Below are 18,911 nucleotides of genomic sequence, written 5' to 3'. Positions count from 1 at the left end.
TGTCCAGAAGGAACTTTGCAAATACTAACTTTTGAGTCTATATTATATATTAGTTGTTATTTTCACTGATTATGTCCACTATGTTGGATAATAGGAATGTAACGCTGACAATAGGGGTGTTATTTCATGTCTGGAGGACTCTAACAATGCTAAAACCTATATTTCGAAGATGGTAAACAGGTTTTTTATGCTCAATTTACGAAAATATTCAATTAATAAGTAAAACAAATTAAAAAAAACTGTGGTAAAGGAGAGGATTTCTGTGTAGAAATCCAGAAATCTTAAACGGACTCCCAAATGAGGAAAGTGGGCTCGGCGGGAGTGAAGGCCACGCCCACTGAAAAGACCGGAAGAGAGGATTGACTTGCGCACGGCGCTGCACGCGCACTCAAGCCGCTAAACAGGAGGCTTCCGTACGGTCACGCCACCTTCGGCGGGGACCTCCGTAATGTGTCTTACCCTGGCTTGGAACGGCACGGCTCGGTGTGCTGCTGCTGCTACACGGCCCCGCTAGGCCGGCTGCCCTGCTTGAGGTGGGTGGTGTGCTCTACGCCATTGTTTGACTGCTTTGTTGAACCACAATGGACATGTCATCCCGTACACGTCATTTACCGTTATATGCAAACAATCCACGGCTTTACTCAACAACACGACCGCCACTTATATTGAATGTAATGTAATGTATTCTGTACTGTATAAATAAGCACCGATGCCGTACGAATAACAGCATGTATGAGGCCTGGATGTCCCTAACAGACACTAAAAACAAATGTCGTTTTTTCCCCCATTGTTGCTGCACTTGCTTGACATTCATAGGAACATGCAGCAATTCAACGATAGCCTCATTATGATTGTTATTATCTAATGTAAGGTTGTGTATGTTCTTTGCTGTGCAGTATGTCTATTGTTCCCGTGCCATCTTATGGACATCGAACCCCTCATGATATTGACTTCAATGTTCATATCACACACCACATAATGGAGATCTAATCTCTTACATTGACTCCAATCTGTCACATCATTGGAGGATCTTCATTTAAAAAAAAAAAATCCTTGGGGTCATTACCAACACACGCCAACGTGTATATATATTTCTTTGTAGGTTCAGCAAAAAAAAAATGAGATAAATCTTATCAAATCCAATAATTGTCGTACGTTAATTTCTTGTTTATGACTGTTGATTGGTTTCCGCACCACTGTATGTTTTCGCAAAACAGGATTCAATGTTAATATATTTGGTTGTTAGAATATAGATCATCGGGCTGCATGGCGGTCGAGTGGTTAGCGCGCAGACCCGAGTTCAATTCCACCCTTGGCCATCTCTGTGTGGCGTTTGCATGTTCTCCCCGTGCATGCGTGGGTTTTCTCCGGGTACTCCGGTTTCCTCCCACATTCCAAAAACATGCTAGGTTAATTGCCAACTCTAAATTGTCCATAGGTGTGAATGTGAGTGTGAATGGTTGTTTGTGCCCTGTGATTGGCTGGTGACCAGTCCAGGGTGTACCCCGCCTTTCACCCCAAGACAGCTGGGATAGGCTCCAGCACCCCCGCGACCCTCCTGAGGAAAAAGCGGTAGAAAATGAATGAATGAATGAATATAGATAATCGGTCTGCATGGCGGTCGAGTGGTTAGCGCGCAGACCTCACAGCTAGGAAACCCGAGTTCAATTCCACCCTCGGCCATCTCTGTGTGGAGTTTGCATGTTCTCCCCGTGCATGCGTGGGTTTTCTCCAGGTACTCCGGTTTCCTCCCACATTCCAAAAACATGCTAGCTTAATTAGCGACTCCAAATTGTCCATAGGTATGAATGTGAGTGTGAATGGTTGTTTGTCTATATGTGCCCTGTGATTGGCTGGCCACCAGTCCAGGGTGTACCCCGCCTTTCGCCCCAAGACAGCTGGGATAGCCTCCAGCACCCCCGCGACCCTCGTGAGGATAAGCGGTAGAAAATGAATGAATATAGATAATCTGTGTGTCTATGATTAGAGCCCTCAATACATGAAATAGCACCCCTATAGTCACCTTCACACACCTATTGGCCAATATAGCCGACATAATCAGAGAAAGTAAGCCATTTAGGGCATAAAGAAAGTGACTTGGGTCATTCAGAGTTGAGTGTTGAGTGTCATTATTAATATGTATTATGATTGTGTGCTAAATTATAATAAATATTAAAAGGATGTTAGTCCGGTGAATGTTACTTGTGCCACGTACCTTGTACTGCTGTACACTGCGGTGGCGGTGTCAAACTCAATGGCACAGGGGGCCAAAACTCGCAGCCTATGTTAGGTAGTGGGTACAAACCCCCACCCACATGGACATTTTTTTACATGGGAGTCGGGGGAATGTAGCTTTTTTTCTGTCCATTCATTCCTGCTTGAAAATAATAATAATACAAATATATAATAATAATATATAAAATAGTCATATAAAATAATATATAAAAATAATAATTAATAAATGAATATTCAAGCTAATTGTACTTATTCTTGACCTAAATTAAGCATTTACAAGCAGAAAAATGTCTAATTGATGTAACAATAGAATACAAAGTTGTACATTAGCCATTAGATGTTGTTGTTGTGTGAGACGCGCACTAAGGTTCCCTAGGGGACACATTTACTGTGACACTGCAGGAGCAGGAGTTTTACTTGCATCTTACATGGCTTGTTTACTCTAATTCAGTCTACTATATTGAGTAATACCAGTGTAAAGCCATTTAAATCCACAAGGAGTTACGCTGGCCAAAAAAAATGTCAGTCTCTTATCTTATTTAGGTCTAATACAAATGTAAAGGTGACGACTATAGGGGTGTTATTTCATGTGGAAAGGGCTTTAATAATGTTAACCCTCCTCTTGTGTTAGGGTCGGCACGGACCCGTTTTACATTTTAATGCATAAAAAGAATCACATAACATTTGTTTATTGCATCAAGGCTGTTTGACTTTGTCAGGAAACTCTATTTCAACAAAATAAAACCAAAAAAATCATTTTTACTACATTTTAAAATGGTCTGGTTGAAATTATGACCACTGTATTGTTAGGGTCGGTTTGGACCCGGTTATAATAATATGACGATAAAGCAATATTTTGAGCCAAAACTGAAATCATAAGTGTCCAATTAGCCAACACAATGACAACCAGCTCCTCTTCTCATCATGTAAGCTTCAGGGGATTCTCATTTTGACCGCTTTTCCAGTATACCAGCAGAAAAACAAGGTCCAGACATGTGAGGTGAATTCACTCATTTGACTGATGGCTGATTTCACATTTACAATTTGGATCATGGAAAGAATGGCAAGAAGTACAGTGAACCAAGATCTGGACCTGTTCTGCTTTTTCATTTCACTTTATACTAAAGTTCTGTTGCTGAAAACAATCACTTTTTCTACCTTTTCTTGACATGAATATATATGGGTCAAAATTCACCCCAACACCATAGATGTTTCTTTAGTCATTAATACTAAAATGAGAAAATAAATACAACTAATTGATTTAAGAGATATGTTCTATATCCCTCAGTAATAGCCAGGTAACAAAAGAACCTTCAATTTATGAATATGATTCTTTTGAGGTTCATTTGACCATTTTTGGAAATAGAAATGGAGGGGTATAGTGACAAAAAAAGGCCTACATGCCCACACCAAAAGTATTAAAAGCAACATTTTCATGGATGAGGAAGCCTAAGAAGGTAACCAAGACATGAGAAGCAAATTTGATGGTAACTTATTGTTTTTAGTGTATTTTATAGCTGATTTAATACATGGGTCAAAACCCACCCGTTAACATAAGAGATGATACCAGAAAGCTAACACAAGAGGAAGGTTAAAAAGCATATTTAGAAGGTGGTAAATAGGTTTTCTATGTTCTATCAGAGACAACAGGCTTTCATTGCAGGTTTGAATGATCTCACATCAGCCACAATGATCCCCAAGACATAACCCGCGCCAAGAGAGCATGTTTGGTGCGGTTTTAAGCCCAAAAAACAACCACAAAGGTGGCAGAAGTGCATTTTATAAGTGTTCAGCTTGCATCTCTCCCATTGATTTACAGCTGCACAGCAACCAGGAAGTGAAAAGGCATCGCGCCATGTTGCATGAAAGAGGTTACGCATTGAAGAGAAATTTTAACAAACGCATTCACACACAGTTCAGTTGCAAATGTGAAATTGTAACAAATTCATGGTGTTATATTTGTTACAAAATGTGTCTTTGTGTTGTTTATGTTTGGCATTGTGGTTTAGATATCCATCCATCCATCTTATCCTCATGAGGGTCGCAGGTACAGTGCATCCGGAAAGTATTCACAGCGCTTCACTTTTTCTACATTGTCATGTTACAGCCTCATTCCAAATTGCCTTTGCTTAATACTTTGTTGATCCACCTTTGGCAGCAATTACAGCCTCAAGTCTTTTTGAATATGATCCCACAAGTTTAGCACACCTATCTTTAGGCAGTTTTGCCCATTCTTCTTTGCAATAAGTCTCAAGCTCCATCAGGTTGGATGGGAGACGTCTGTACACAGCTATTTTCATATCTCTCCAGAGATGTTCCATCGGATTCAAGTCTGGACTCTGGCTGGGCCACTCCAGGACATTCACCGAGTGGTTCTGAAGCCAATCTTTTGAGATCTTGGCTGTGTGCTTCGGGTCGTTGTCCTGCTGAAAAATGAACCTTCGCCCCAGCCTGAGGTCAAGAGCGCTCTGGAGCAGGTTTTCATCCAGGATATCTCTATATATTGCTGCATTCATTTTTCCTTCTATCCTGACTAGTCTGCCAGTTCCTGCTGCTGAAGAACATCCCCACAGCATGATGCTGCCACCACCATGCTTCACTGTAGGGATGGTATTGGCCTGGTGATGAGCAGTGCCTGGTTTCCTCTTTGTCCCATCAGACCAGAGAATTTTATTTCTCATGGTCTGAGTCATTCAGGTGCTTTTTGGCAAATTCCAGACGGGCTGCCATGTTCCTTTTACTAAGGAGTGGCTTTCGTCTGGCCACTCTACCATACAGGCCTGATTGGTGGATTGCTGCAGAGATGGTTGTCCTACTGGAAGGCTCTCCTCTCTCCACAGAGGAACGCTGGAGCTCTGACAGAGTGACCATCGGGGCCTTGGTCACCTCCCTGACTAAGGCCCTTCTTCCTCGATCGCTCAGTTTAGAAGGCCGGCCAGCTCTAGGAAGAGTCCTGGTGGTTCCAAACGTCTTCCATTTACGAATAATGGAGGCCACTGTGCTCATTGGGACCTTCAAAGCAGCAGAAATGTTTCTGTATCCTTCCCCAGATTTGTGCCTCAAGACAATCCTGTCTCGCAGGTCTACAGACAGTTCTTTTGACTTCATGCTTGGTGTTTGTGCTCTGACATGCACAGTCAACTGTGGGACCTTATATAGACAGGTGTGTGCCTTTCCAAATCATGTCCAATCAACTGAATTTACTGCAGGTGGACTCCAATTAAGCTGTAGAAAGATCTCAAGGATGATCAGTGGAAAAAAGATGCACCTGAGCTCAATTTTGAGCTTCGTGGCAAAGGCTGTGAATACTTATGTAAATGTGATTTCTTAGTTCTCTATTTTTAATAAATTCAAAAAAAGTAAAAAAAAAAACTTTCACATTGTCATAATGGAGTATTTTGTGTAGAATTTTGAGGTAAGAAATTAAATTAATACAATTTGGAATGAGGCTGTAACATGACAAAATGTGGAAAAAGTGAAGCGCTGTGAATACTTTCCGGATGCACTGTATGCTGGAGCCTCGCCCAGCTGTCTTCGGGCGAGAGGCGGGGTACACCCTGGACTGGTGGCCAGCCAATCCCAGGGTGTACCCATCCCATTCATACCTATGGACAATTTGGACCAGTGATGGAACGCTTTGTGGAAAAGAATTACTTCTTAAAGGAGACCATTATGCTCATTTATCGGCCCTTTGTATTGTGCTGTGGACTCCTATAGAGCAGCTTCACACAAAACCAACACAGAAAACTTTCAAGTTTTTTCAGAATCTGCACCTATTCCAGCTTTATTTCCTTGGATTTGTGCTTCCCACCAAAACTGTTTGTTTTCATTTATTCTACCCATAACCTTCCTCCAGGCACGCCCACTCCACTGTGATTGGTCACACTACTTCCTGACTACTGCGAACAAAACTTTGTAATATAGTGGGTATAGGAGTTGGTAATAAATGAATAATTTATTTATTCATTTTTTTTAATTTTACCTTTATTTACCCAGGCAAGCAATTTAAGAATAAATTCTTATTTACAAATGCAGCCAAAAGTACCAGATGGAGGGGTAGGATTTAATAAGCTTTGCTTCTTCCTACTCCTTTTGGACATGTGGAACTGTGAACTGATTATGGGATGCACTCAATTGTAATCTGATGCATGTTCAAATGAAATAAAACCATTACCATTTCATGTCTCGAGGGCTCTAATAATGTTAAAGTGTATGTAGAAGGTGATAAACAGGGTTTCCGCGGTGAGGGCGATACATGCTGTGCGAGCTCCCTGCACCTTGACATATCAGTCTGGGTGCATTGGACCAACGTCCAACCTGAAACTAACTTTACCATGATACACTGCAGACATGTCTGCATGGTGGTGTTGCCTTTTCTTCTTCTTGGGTGTGGCGGGAATCAAGTTTGATGGTCATGACCGTACCAGGGTTATACAAATATTATCTTGTGGCAGAAATATCTGCACCAGATCTGTACCTCTATACCAGGAGTGCTCACACTTTTTCAGCATGCGAGCTACTTTTAAAATGACCGAGTCAAAATGATCTACCCACTACAAAAATGCAAAACATCTATTTATTTTCAAATGTATTGAGGATTATTTGTACGTACAATGTATGTTGATGTACCTTACATAACCAAATGAGCCAATATTGCAAAACACACATAATTAACTATTAACATTTTTTGTAATTACCTGAGTTTACTTTGATGACTTGCACTGAATTGAACCAGCCAGGGATGCATAGTCCGGACAGTAGCTGCTGATAGCCAGCCTCAAGCACACTTCCAAATGTTTATCAGTCATGGATAATATCCGTATCATAATATCCGTATAATATTCCATATCTGTATGGAAGTGATATGTTTTTTGCCTTTTTACTTGGTCCAGTTTTTGCCTTTTTACTTGGTCCAGCTCCTTCACTCATTTTAGTGACCATAAACTTTAGCGAGGGCTTAAAATCTCGCAATTCGCCGACTAGCTTAGCACTTTGCATCGTTGTTTACGCATGAGCGGTGACCTAAAGGTCAAAATTCAGTTGTCATCTGACTGGTTGTCCTGTATGTCAATCAAGTAACGGGGATGGATGATAGGCTGACATCGTAAGTTCTGCTGCACTTAGAGACGTTGTTTGATTTGATTGGTCGCCCGAAGGGCAACATTCAGTTGTCATCTGAATGGCTGCCCTGTATATCAATCAAGTGACGGCATTGATGCTGGGATGATATTTTTTTAATGTCACGCCGCGATCGATCAGCGATCGACCAGTACCACCTCCGCGACCGACCGGTAGCTCGCGATCGACTTAATGAGCACCCCTGCTGTATACTATTAAAATATTCCATTTATAAATCAGGAATCCTACTTCATGGAAATTCACTGATTACGGTGGGATCCGGAACCAATTAGCCACCATAAAGGAGGGACGGTGGTTTAGATTTGTGACATTCAAAGCGCTACATGGCGCGGGATTGTCATATTGGGATCCTCCACAATGATTTATGAACAAGTAACCTCAACCATTGTTTGTAAAGGTGATTGTTTTTCTTCTTGACTATTTTGCTCCAGGAAAGGACACGACTTCGCCAGCAGAGCAAGCCAAGCAGAAGACCACCTGTCCACGATTCATGTCAACCGTGCAAGATGAGTACAGACAGACCCAAACGGAATATCATCAAGAAAAAATTTGTGAGCAAATGTATATTCTATATTGTACAGGTATAAATACCGCACACACTACTGTTTCTTAATGTTTAATTGAATTGATTAAATTAAATTGAATCATTTAATAGCATTGTTGGCAAGCACAGTGTTCAGACGTTTGGTTGCACACATCTCGGGAGGGATTGAGCTGAGAGAAACATCCCCAAAGCAGAACGCTCCACAGTAGGGATGCTCATATTCACCATTTCTCTGCATGGGTCTACCAAAATAACCTTAAACTTGCCAAGACAACACAAAGCAGCGATCCTACAGTCATGGAAAAATGATTAGACCAGCCTTGTTTCTTGACTTTATTGATCCATTTTAATGCCTGGTACAACTATGATAACAAAAATAGATCAAGAGTTTCATTTAAGAGCTGATATGTAGCAACTTCCATGCTTTTCTTGATGATAACCAAAATCACTTAAATGATACCTTCATTCATTTTCTACCGCTTTTCCTCACAAGGGTCGCGGGGGTTGCTGGAGCCTATCCCAGCTGTCTTTGGGCGAGAGGCAAGGTACACCCTGGACTGGTGGCCAGCCAATCACAGGGCACATATAGACAAACAACCATTCACACTCACATTCATACCTATGGACAATTTGGAGTCGCTAATTAACCTAGCATGTTTTTGGAATGTGGGAGGAAACCGGAGTACCCGGAGAAAACCCACACAGAGATGGCCGAGGGTGGAATTGAACTCAGGTCTCCTAGTTGTGAGGTCTGCGCGCTAACCACTCGACCACCGTGCAGCCCTAAATGATACCTTCATTCATTCATTCATTTTCTACCGCTTATCCTCACGAGGGTTGTGGGGGTTGCTGGAGTCTATCCCATCTGTCTTCGGGCGGGAGGTGGAGGACACCCTGGACTGGTGGCCAGCCAATCCCAGGGCACATATAGACAAACAACCATTCACACTCACATTCATACCTATGGACAATTTGGAGTCGCCAATTAACCTAGCATGTTTTTGGGTCTGCGCACTAACCACTAGACCGCTGTGCCGCCTTAAATGATAACTATGATGCTTAAATGTAGTTAGAATGTTGTATTCTGGTGTTAAACTATTCCAAAGTTTCAGATAATGAGGTTTGTGCATTTGGAATTGAGCCCTGAAAGAAGTTTGGGATGGCTCAAAACGCTTGGTTTCAGAGGGCGTTCTAACACTGGTGGTTTGTGATGTCTAATAGCCTTTCCCCACTACCATTGGAAAAAACATCACTGTTTATAAACTCCTATACCATTTATCAACTCCTTTAAAGTGGAAAAACACCATAAGTCCTCCTGAGCTCCTGAGTGGGCGTGCCCGGAGGCGGGCCATGGGTGGAATGAATTAAAACAAACCGTTTCACAAAATCCAAAGAAATACTTCTGAATGGGTGCAGATACTGGTAGGTCTAGAAAACTTTCTGTGCGGGTTATTGTGTGTAGCTGCTCTATAGGAGTCCACAACTCAATACAAAGAGCCGAATAATGACCTGTAAGTTCTTACATCAATAGCTATAGCATTGTACTGTCAAAAAGTTCAACTCTTATGAGCCATTATGTTATTATGCTATTATTGCTATTATGCTATTATGCTATTATTCTCGTTGTGATTGTTATGACCATTATTATTATTATTATTAAAGTATGAAGTATTTTTGTTATCATTATATTTGACCAAATAAGGTACCTTTAGTTGTGCCAGGCATTAAAATGAAGAAGAAATTGAACAAACCAGGGTGCTCTAATAATTTTTTCCACAACTGGAGATTGGCCTCATCAGTCTCTGGAGGGAGCTGAAGCTTGGAGTTGCCAAGTGACAGCCTCGAAACAGTCACGATTTGGAAAGTGTCTGTCACGAGGAGCGGGACATGATCCCTCCTGAGATGTAACAACAAGAAACATCTGGCATCTATCTGGTGCTTTTGCCTCCATCAGGGGTGTCCAAAGTTTTCCCGCCAAGCGCCACATACTGATGACTCGATATTTTGATCAGCCGATATCAATATCAATCCAATGTTAGCATGTATCACATGTATGCGATTCATGATATACATGCTAACTCCACACAGAGATGCCCAAACAGAGTTTCCAACTGACTTGCATCTTTCATCAGAAGGATAAAAAAGTTTTTTTCTAGCCTTTTCCGCTCTTTAGTAATCAACAGTAGAACTTACTGTATGTAGGTTTCAGGAAAATATCTGTTTCCCACTAAAAACTGAGAAAAGACACTCTTCAAGCATAACTTTCACTTTGACGCAAATATTTTATGCTATTGTGAAGCTCAATAATCTAAACAACTATACCACAACATAAACACAAAAAACAAAAAATGGTTGTTAAACATCAAATATAATGTATTTACAAATACTGCGCCATTAACTATTTACAATTTTCACATTTGAAACATTTGGTGTTGAGGTGTTTGGTATGGTTTTATAAATGTAAAATTGTTTCTCTTTTTTTCACTTTTTTTTTTTTTACATTTTTAGAACTAATTGAACTTATTTTTAAATTTAAACAATTATATTTTTGTCTCCCCCCCCCCCCCCAAAGATACATCTTTATGTGTTTTCTTTGTCGTGATATTACGACATTAAAAAATACTTCTAAATTATGATTTCTTTTTCCATGAAAGGCAAGATTTTAACAACCATATCAACTATATTTGTTTTTTTTCCAAAACCAAATTTTCCAAAAGTTGCATCTTTATGCTTTGCTTTGTTTCTCATGATTAGGGCTGCCGCTATCAAACTGAAATTTTTGTCGATTAATCGAATAATCGGAAACAACATATTTTTGCTTGTTTAAAGACAAATAATGAATTCACGAGAAAAAATAAAACATTTCATTAAGTAACGGAGGACCAATTGGTTTAATTATTTAGATAATCAGGGATTTTATTTTTTAAAAGGATATAGTACATAGTGTAAATGGTGGTTATGTTTAGGGCTATATATACTATATGTCTTAAATGGACATAGTACATAGTGTAAATGGTGGTTATGTTTAGGGCTATATATACTATATGTCTTAAATGGACATAGTACATAGTGTAAATGGTGGTTATGTTTAGGGCTATATATACTACAGTAAACCTCGAATATATCGGACTCGGATATATCGGAAATTCGCTCACAACGGACAGATAAAAAGAACCAATTTTTCTGTCATGCATTTCCAATAAAAATTCATTGCATATATCGGATTTTTTATAACGGATTTCGCCTATTTCGGACAAAATCTCCAGTCCCGTTCCAATGCATTTCCATTAAATTTCCCTCGCATATATATACTATATATATACTATATGAAAAGGTGGATATGGAACAAAATATAAGAAACAGCCAGAAGAAAACAATGATTTAACTAACAGAAAACCACAGTTTTACTTAGGTTGTTGAGTAGAAGGATTTTGGGGGAAAAAGGAAACAAAATAATACCTTCATGGAGGTTGACAGTTCCCTGAGTTTTGTTGGTAAAAGATCATTCATTAGTTCAGATCAGGGATTAGCAACCGTTAAATATACAACAAACAGAGACGGCTATTTAAAAAAAAAAGCCAAAATGTAGGTAACACAACAAAAACTTAAGCCAATGACACAACTCGTCACTCAGTTACGCAATAATAAATTACTAACAAGTCAATGACAAAAATACATTATGACAATGTTGCAAAATTCTCTTTTTTTCTTGAACGATGACCACTTTTTCCCCTAATTTTTAAAATTGAATTCTCCTAAAATTGATACATTTCTTGCAAAATTACTGCTCTTTTCTTCAATTCTTTCATGTATTTTTTTTTTTTTTTACAAATATTTACAAATAAAATATACTCTATTTTTGTGAATCTTTTCCTTTGCAATCCTTTCCCAAAGGTTGCATCTTTATGCTTTTTGTTTCTCTTGATATCACAACATATTTTTTCCAAAATTTTTGAAAGATGACCACTTTATTTCTTTAGTTATCCTTGGCATGTTCCAAAAACGCAATTAAACAAATAATAATAAAAAAAAACTAACAGCATGTTGGACGCCCCTGGCTTAGATGCTTCCATGTTCCTTCAAAGCGACAGATGTTGAATTTGACTTATGTGTGTGTTTTTGCGTGCATGTGTCTCTGCAGGACATCAGCGATGGCATGCCTTGGTGTGAAGAACGTCTGGTGCGCAAAGTTCTTTTCCTCTCCCTCAGGGAATTCCGAGACACGCGCCGTGCCACACACAAACACTCCCACGAACGCGCACACAGACGCCAGCATGCGTGTAAAAAGTCGCTTTCACGTGCTCTGCAAAAGCCAGGCGAAAGAAGCCCGCAACAGCGAGTCTCACACAGGCTGCAGAACATGCAGAAAAACACAGATGGTCTTCAAGTCGACCCCAAGTCGCAACGCTCGCCTGATCACACCAGTAAAGTACAGAAAACCAAGTTGTCTCGGAATACGCAGTCACACAAACGTACCAGCACTCCTATGCGACAAAGCGTGCAAACACAATCCAAAGCCGTGCGACACCCCGGCTTGCGGGAACACGCGCACACGTTCCGGAAGGACTCTTCGACCAGGACGCTGCGGTCACACAAAACACAACACTCACCGTCAACGTTGAACTCAAAGTACACAAAAAGTATACAAGTAACATGCAAAGACCAGCACAAACACTCCGTAAAGAAGAGGAGCACACCACAGAACGTGCAGACCCTGCCCGGCGTTCCTGTTCCAGCCAGGAGGCGGAGGTCACACTCCACCAAAGGCATGAGGGGTCAGTACCTTTTAGTTCTTGTCACTTCTTCATTGCGACTCCTTTACTCGTTCATCATCAGCCACTCATCTGTTTATGCTGGAATTCCTCACTTGATCCAACCTTCCATTTGACGTGCCACTATTTGGCACTATGAGCCGGAAACCTCATATTACAAATATACAACATAAGGTGGCCAGAAATATTTCAATATTGAACAAAGCAAAATTTGTTCTCAATCAGAAATCACTCCACACTCTTTATTGCTCTCTGGTTCTACCATATCTTACTTATTGTGTGGAAATATGGGCTAATAACTATAAAAGCAATCTTCACTCGCTAAATGTACTGCAAAAAAGGTCAGTAAGGATAATTCATAATGCCGCCTACAGAGAACATACTACAGTAAACCTCGGATATATCGGACTCGGATATATCGGAAATTCGCTCACAACGGACAGATAAAAAAGAACCGATTTTTCTGTAATGCATTTCCAATAAAAATTCATTGCATATATCGGATTTTTTATAACGGATTTCGCCTATTTCGGACAAAATCTCCAGTCCCGTTCCAATGCATTTCCATTAAATTTCCCTCGCATATATCGGATGGCCGCATCGTGGCGCTCCGATTCGCCGAATCGTGACAGGCCGCTATACGACGTCATTTGCAGCGTTTGCAGCGTTGCCTGCGCGTCCAGGTACATTGGAAACATAGTCAAGGAAGTGCCTTTTTATAACGGATAAAATCCCATTTACGCATATACCGGATATAAATCCGATATATGCGTAAAACGGACATTTTCCGGTATACGCATATAACGGATTTCGCTTATATCGGACAAAACCAGTGGGAACAATTGAATCCGATATATCCGAGGTTTACTGTAACTCCTTATTTGTAAAATCACAAATACTTCAACTTGCTGATATAGTTCATCTTCAAACAGCTAAAATAATGCATAAGGCTAAAAACAAGCAATTAGCTAAAAATGTCATCCAATACTTCTCTACAAGAGAGGAGAAATATGATCTCAGGGAAGAAGTACATTTGAAACACTTCTATGCTAGGACTACGTTATGCTAGCCATAGCATTTCAGTATGTGGAATCAAACTATGGAATGGATTGAGTAAGGACCTCAAACAATGCACAACGATGAGCCAATTCAAGAAACAATACAAGCAGTTGATGTTTGCTAAATACAAGGATGAAGAGTCTTGAACCAGTCATGATGTGCTATATATATCACTATATTGACACGCACTATGGTACACATTATGGCATTGGATGCTCATATCACCTCCTACTTCAGTACGAGGTACATTATTAAAAAAAACAACCCTAAACAGTATTATGGATAGCAGGAAGTGAACAAATGTAACAGTTAGTGATTGTAAACTCAATTGTAATCTGATGCATGTTCAAATGAAATAAAACCATTACCATTAGCATTACTATTTCCTGTCAATCTAGGATCGATACTCTATACTCCCAAGGGGAAGTAAACACACCACTGTAGTCACCGTCAGCTCCATGTTTAATAGCCCAGCATTGGTGAATCTAAGATGGGCACAAAAAAAGCATATATTATACAATTATACGTATTATTGTGTTCACATTGCACCCCTGAATGTAAAGAAATGTGTTTTGAAAACAGATTATGTATTGATGAATTATTATTGACGTCATGTACGGACTTTAGGGCCACCCTAAACTCTTCGTTTGTGATAAAGCCTGTTTATTTTTTGTAGTATGTTTTTCCACTTAGTTTGGGTCTAACACAGGGGTGGGCAAACTACGGCCCGGGGGCCACATCCGGCCCGCCAAGTGTTTGAATACGGCCCGCCCAATCTTTCCAAAGTATTTAATTTAAACTCAACATACAACCTGGCATCATGGCCTGAGCCAACCTTTTGATGGTTGTATCAATTTCGTTGTTTGACATGGTCTGTTGTTTACTTAGTGCTCCTGAAAAAAGAGACACAAGCACATAATAATAATAAAAATTAAAATTATAATTATTATATTATTATAACTATTATGATTATTATATTTATTATATTAATGCTAATTATTATATTAATTATATATAATAATATTGTGATATTTGCATATTTTACATAATAATAATATAATAATTCTTATTTTAATTTTATTTTAATTATTATAATATTTTATTATTTTTAAAATATTTAAATATAAAATAATAAATAATAATAGCAGATTGCATGACAATTTCACAATTTCACAGATACAATAATACCCCCCCCCCCCCCCCCCCCCGGAAATCTTGTCAGAATCTACTATGTAGGAAACTAAAACTGCAGCAAATATCCATTTTTAGGTGACATTCTTGCTTCCTTCTTGCTTCCTGCTTCCTTCCGTCCTAATAATATTTGCCAGACAAAGCAACCAAAACAACCAACCATGCAGTCATTGTTGTGTGATATTGAGTCTATCTGTGATACTACAGTATTACAGTATTTACTACGTTTCTACCGCTGTCTAGGTTCCCTGCTTCACGGCATCGGCCACCGTCACCCCCTGTTGTCAGCTAACCCGAGCTGGAGCTGGTCCCTGCAGACCTGCCCTCAGCGCCACCCTGCCAGCCTCCTTTGTGACAAGAATGACCCAGATAGGAGGTCAGCTGCCCTTTCTGGTTTGCTTGTGTTTAAAGGGGACCTATTATGCTTTTTCTACATTTCTTACCTGTAAATGTAGTTGTAATGTCGTATCCTCGTGTTAAACCATGCCAAAGTTTCAGATAATGAGGTTTGCACATTTGGAAGTGAGCCCTGAAAGAAATTTGGGATGGCTCAAAACGCTCTGTTTCAATAGGCGTGGTAAAACTGCCCCCTTTGTGATGTCACAGAGGGGCAGACTTCCTTATAGGGTTCATATTTAGGAAGCACTGTGGGCGTGTGACCAATCACAGTGGAGTGGGCACGCCCTGAGGGAATAATTTAAACCGGAGACCGAAATAAATTAAAACAAGAGTTATGAAGACATAGAAAACCAGTTTACGACCTTCTAAATACGGTTTTCAACATTAGAGCCCTCTAGACATGAATTAACACCCCTATAGTCACCTTTACACTCCTATTACCAAATATAGTAGACATAGTACGAGATAAGACATATAGTATAAGACATAGAAAACCTGTTTACGACCTTCTAAATACGCTTTTTAACATTATTAGAGCCCTCTTGACATGAATTAACACCCCTATAGTCAGTCCTACACTATTACACAATATAGTAGACATAAAAGAAAGTAAGACATAGAAAACCTGTTTAGCACCTTCGAAATGTGGGTTTTACCATTAGTAGAGCCCTCTAGACAAATAACAACCCTATAGTCAGTTCTACACTCCTATTATACAATATAGTAGACATGTTTTTGTTTTTTTACTGGCCGGTGGCACATTCTAATAATAGAATTTAACTGTTGAAATATTTGGAAAAAAATTGTATAATTTTAGAGGAATAAAGTCAAAATATGACAAGGAAAAACAATATTCTTACAAGAATAAACTTGTAATATATAGAAAAAAATAGTAAGTAGACATTGTAAGTGGTACTAAATACTATTAAAAGTACTAAATCATTTTAGTAGCATAGTTCAAATAGTCAAGAAAATATTATTAATTTGTAACAAAAATGGTAAAAATGGTAAAAAATGGTAATGGGAAAAAGTCATATACTGTGAGAATAACATGAAAATATTATGGCAATAAAGGTTAGATTTAATGGATAGATTTACTACAAGAAACTTGAAATATTTTTGGAAAATACAAGAAAAAGCATCGGCAGAAAAAAAGGCAAAAAATGGCAGGAAGCACAACTCCAAGGAAATCCAGCTAGAATAGGTGGAGATTCTGCTAAATCGAAAAAATTTTCGGTGTGGATTATTGTGTGTAGCTGCTCTATAGGACACAACTCAATAGAATTGTCGAGAAATGAGCATAATAGGTCCTTTTTCAGAGAACTTGACAATGCCTTCCTGCACTGGTCTTGGAATATTGACATAACCCCTGTACTCGCAGGCCAAAAGTGCAAGCTCAAAGAAAGTTTGCCCAGTCCCCTCCCAGTTCTCCGTGTCCACTCAGGATGATGTCAACACAATACAGCCAGCACAACCACAACTCTGCCGCTGTCAGCAGTCTGACCAGACGTCGACCCAAAACCGAGGACTTCTTGTCCTTTCTCTGCCTGAGAGGTAAAACCTGATACTTGGCTCCACCAGGTCCAGACCAGGATGCTGTTACACACTTAGCAAGCCTCTCAAGCCCAGGCTTTAAGAGGTGGAAATGATCAATACAAGTAATCATAGTACTAGTGATTCATCCATTCATCGGTTTTCCATGCCGCTTAACCTCAAACTAGTGATTTACCACAATCAATAAACAATACAACCTTTGTATAGGACATTTGGTAATGACAGAGAGGATAAGTCATATCGAATGTAACTGGAGGAGCTTCACAAGGAGTGGACTGAGACCTGAGTCGACACATCAAGAACCACGATGCACAAACCCATCACCAGGATTGATGGTAGTGGTTCTTGGTGCACGTCCAGGATCGGTCTATGCATCGCGGTTGTTAATGCATGTCCAGGATCAGACTGCATACTGGTTCTTAAAGCACATCCAAGATCGGTCTGTGGTTCTCGATGCAAGTCCAGGATAAGACTGTGCATACTGGTTCTTAAAGCACATCCAAGATCGGTCTGTGGTTCTTGATGCACGTCTACGATCGGCCTATTTATTGTGGTCTTGATGCACGTCTAGAATCAGTCTGTGTGTAGTGGTCTTGATGCAAATCCAAGATCGGTCTGTGGTTCTTGATGCAAGTCCAGGATCAGACTGTGCATACTGGTTCTTAAAGCACATCCAAGATCAGTCTGTGGTTCTTGATACACGTCTATGATCGGCCTATTTATTGTGGTCTTGATGCACGTCTAGAATCAGTCTGTGTGTAGTGGTCTTGATGCCCATCAAGGGATCGGTCTGTGCATCGTGGTTCTTGATGCAAGTCCAGGATCAGACTGTGCATACTGGTTCTTAAAGCACATCCAAGATCGGTCTGTGGTTCTTGATGCAAGTCCAGGATCAGACTGTGCATACTGGTTCTTAAAGCACATCCAAGATCGGTCTGTGGTTCTCGATGCAAGTCCAGGATCAGACTGTGCATACTGGTTCTTAAAGCACATCCAAGATCGGTCTGTGGTTCTTGATGCACGTCTACGATCGGCCTATTTATTGTGGTCTTGATGCACGTCTAGAATCAGTCTGTGTGTAGTGGTCTTGATGCACATCCAGGGATTGGTCTGTGCATAGTGGTTCTTGATGCAAGTCCAGGATCAGACTGTGCATACTGGTTCTTAAAGCACATCCAAGATCGGTCTGTGGTTCTCGATGCAAGTCCAGGATCAGACTGTGGATACTGGTTCTTGAAGCACATCCAAGATCGGTCTGTGGTTCTCGATGCAAGTCCAGGATAAGACTGTGCATACTGGTTCTTAAAGCACATCCAAGATCAGTCGGTGGTTCTTGATGCACGTCTACGATCGGCCTATATATTGTGGTCTTGATGCATGTCTAGAATCAGTCTGTGTGTAGTGGTCTTGATGCAAATCCAAGATGGGTCTGTGGTTCTTGATGCAAGTCCAGGATCAGACTGTGCATACTGGTTCTTAAAGCACATCCAAGATCAGTCTGTGGTTCTTGATACACGTCTATGATCGGCCTATTTATTGTGGTCTTGATGCACGTCTAGAATCAGTCTGTGTGTAGTGGTCTTGATGCCCATCAAGGGATCGGTCTGTGCATCGTGGTTCTTGATGCAAGTCCAGGATCAGACTGTGCATACTGGTTCTTAAAGCACATCCAAGATCGGTCTGTGGTTCTTGATGCAAGTCCAGGATCAGACTGTGCATACTGGTTCTTAAAGCACATCCAAGATCGGTCTGTGGTTCTCGATGCAAGTCCAGGATCAGACTGTGCATACTGGTTCTTAAAGCACATCCAAGATCGGTCTGTGGTTGTTGATGCATGTCTATGATCGGCCTGTATATTGTGGTCTTGATGCACGTCTAGAATCAGTCTGTGTGTAGTGGTCTTGATGCAAATCCAAGATCGGTCTGTGGTTCTTGATGCAAGTCCAGGATCAGACTGTGGATACTGGTTCTTAAAGCACATCCAAGATCGGTCTGTGGTTCTTGATGCAAGTCCAGGA

General features: G+C 40.2%; 1 protein-coding gene across 2 annotated transcripts in view; it reads left to right on the top strand.

Annotated features, from left to right (window-relative positions):
* The first annotated feature begins 362 nt into the window (after nucleotides 1-362).
* The window catches only part of LOC131105181 (protein Jumonji-like), a 31,212-nt gene continuing 12,663 nt past the window's right edge, over nucleotides 363-18,911 (top strand). For both annotated transcript variants that reach the window (XR_009119892.1, XM_058053046.1), the window contains exons 1-5: nucleotides 363-533; nucleotides 7,806-7,925; nucleotides 12,060-12,693; nucleotides 15,184-15,316; nucleotides 16,721-16,893. Coding sequence is in view for 1 of the 2 variants with exons in the window: in XM_058053046.1 (XP_057909029.1) it covers nucleotides 7,881-7,925; nucleotides 12,060-12,693; nucleotides 15,184-15,316; nucleotides 16,721-16,893 (985 nt within the window). In the remaining variant the exon portion in view is untranslated. The remainder of the gene's footprint in view (nucleotides 534-7,805; nucleotides 7,926-12,059; nucleotides 12,694-15,183; nucleotides 15,317-16,720; nucleotides 16,894-18,911) is intronic.

Source organism: Doryrhamphus excisus, chromosome 17, assembly GCF_030265055.1.
Source record: "Doryrhamphus excisus isolate RoL2022-K1 chromosome 17, RoL_Dexc_1.0, whole genome shotgun sequence".
Classification (NCBI taxonomy): domain Eukaryota; kingdom Metazoa; phylum Chordata; class Actinopteri; order Syngnathiformes; family Syngnathidae; genus Doryrhamphus; species Doryrhamphus excisus.
Note: the sequence above shows the minus strand (reverse complement) of the source record. Positions and strands in the feature narration are given on the sequence as shown.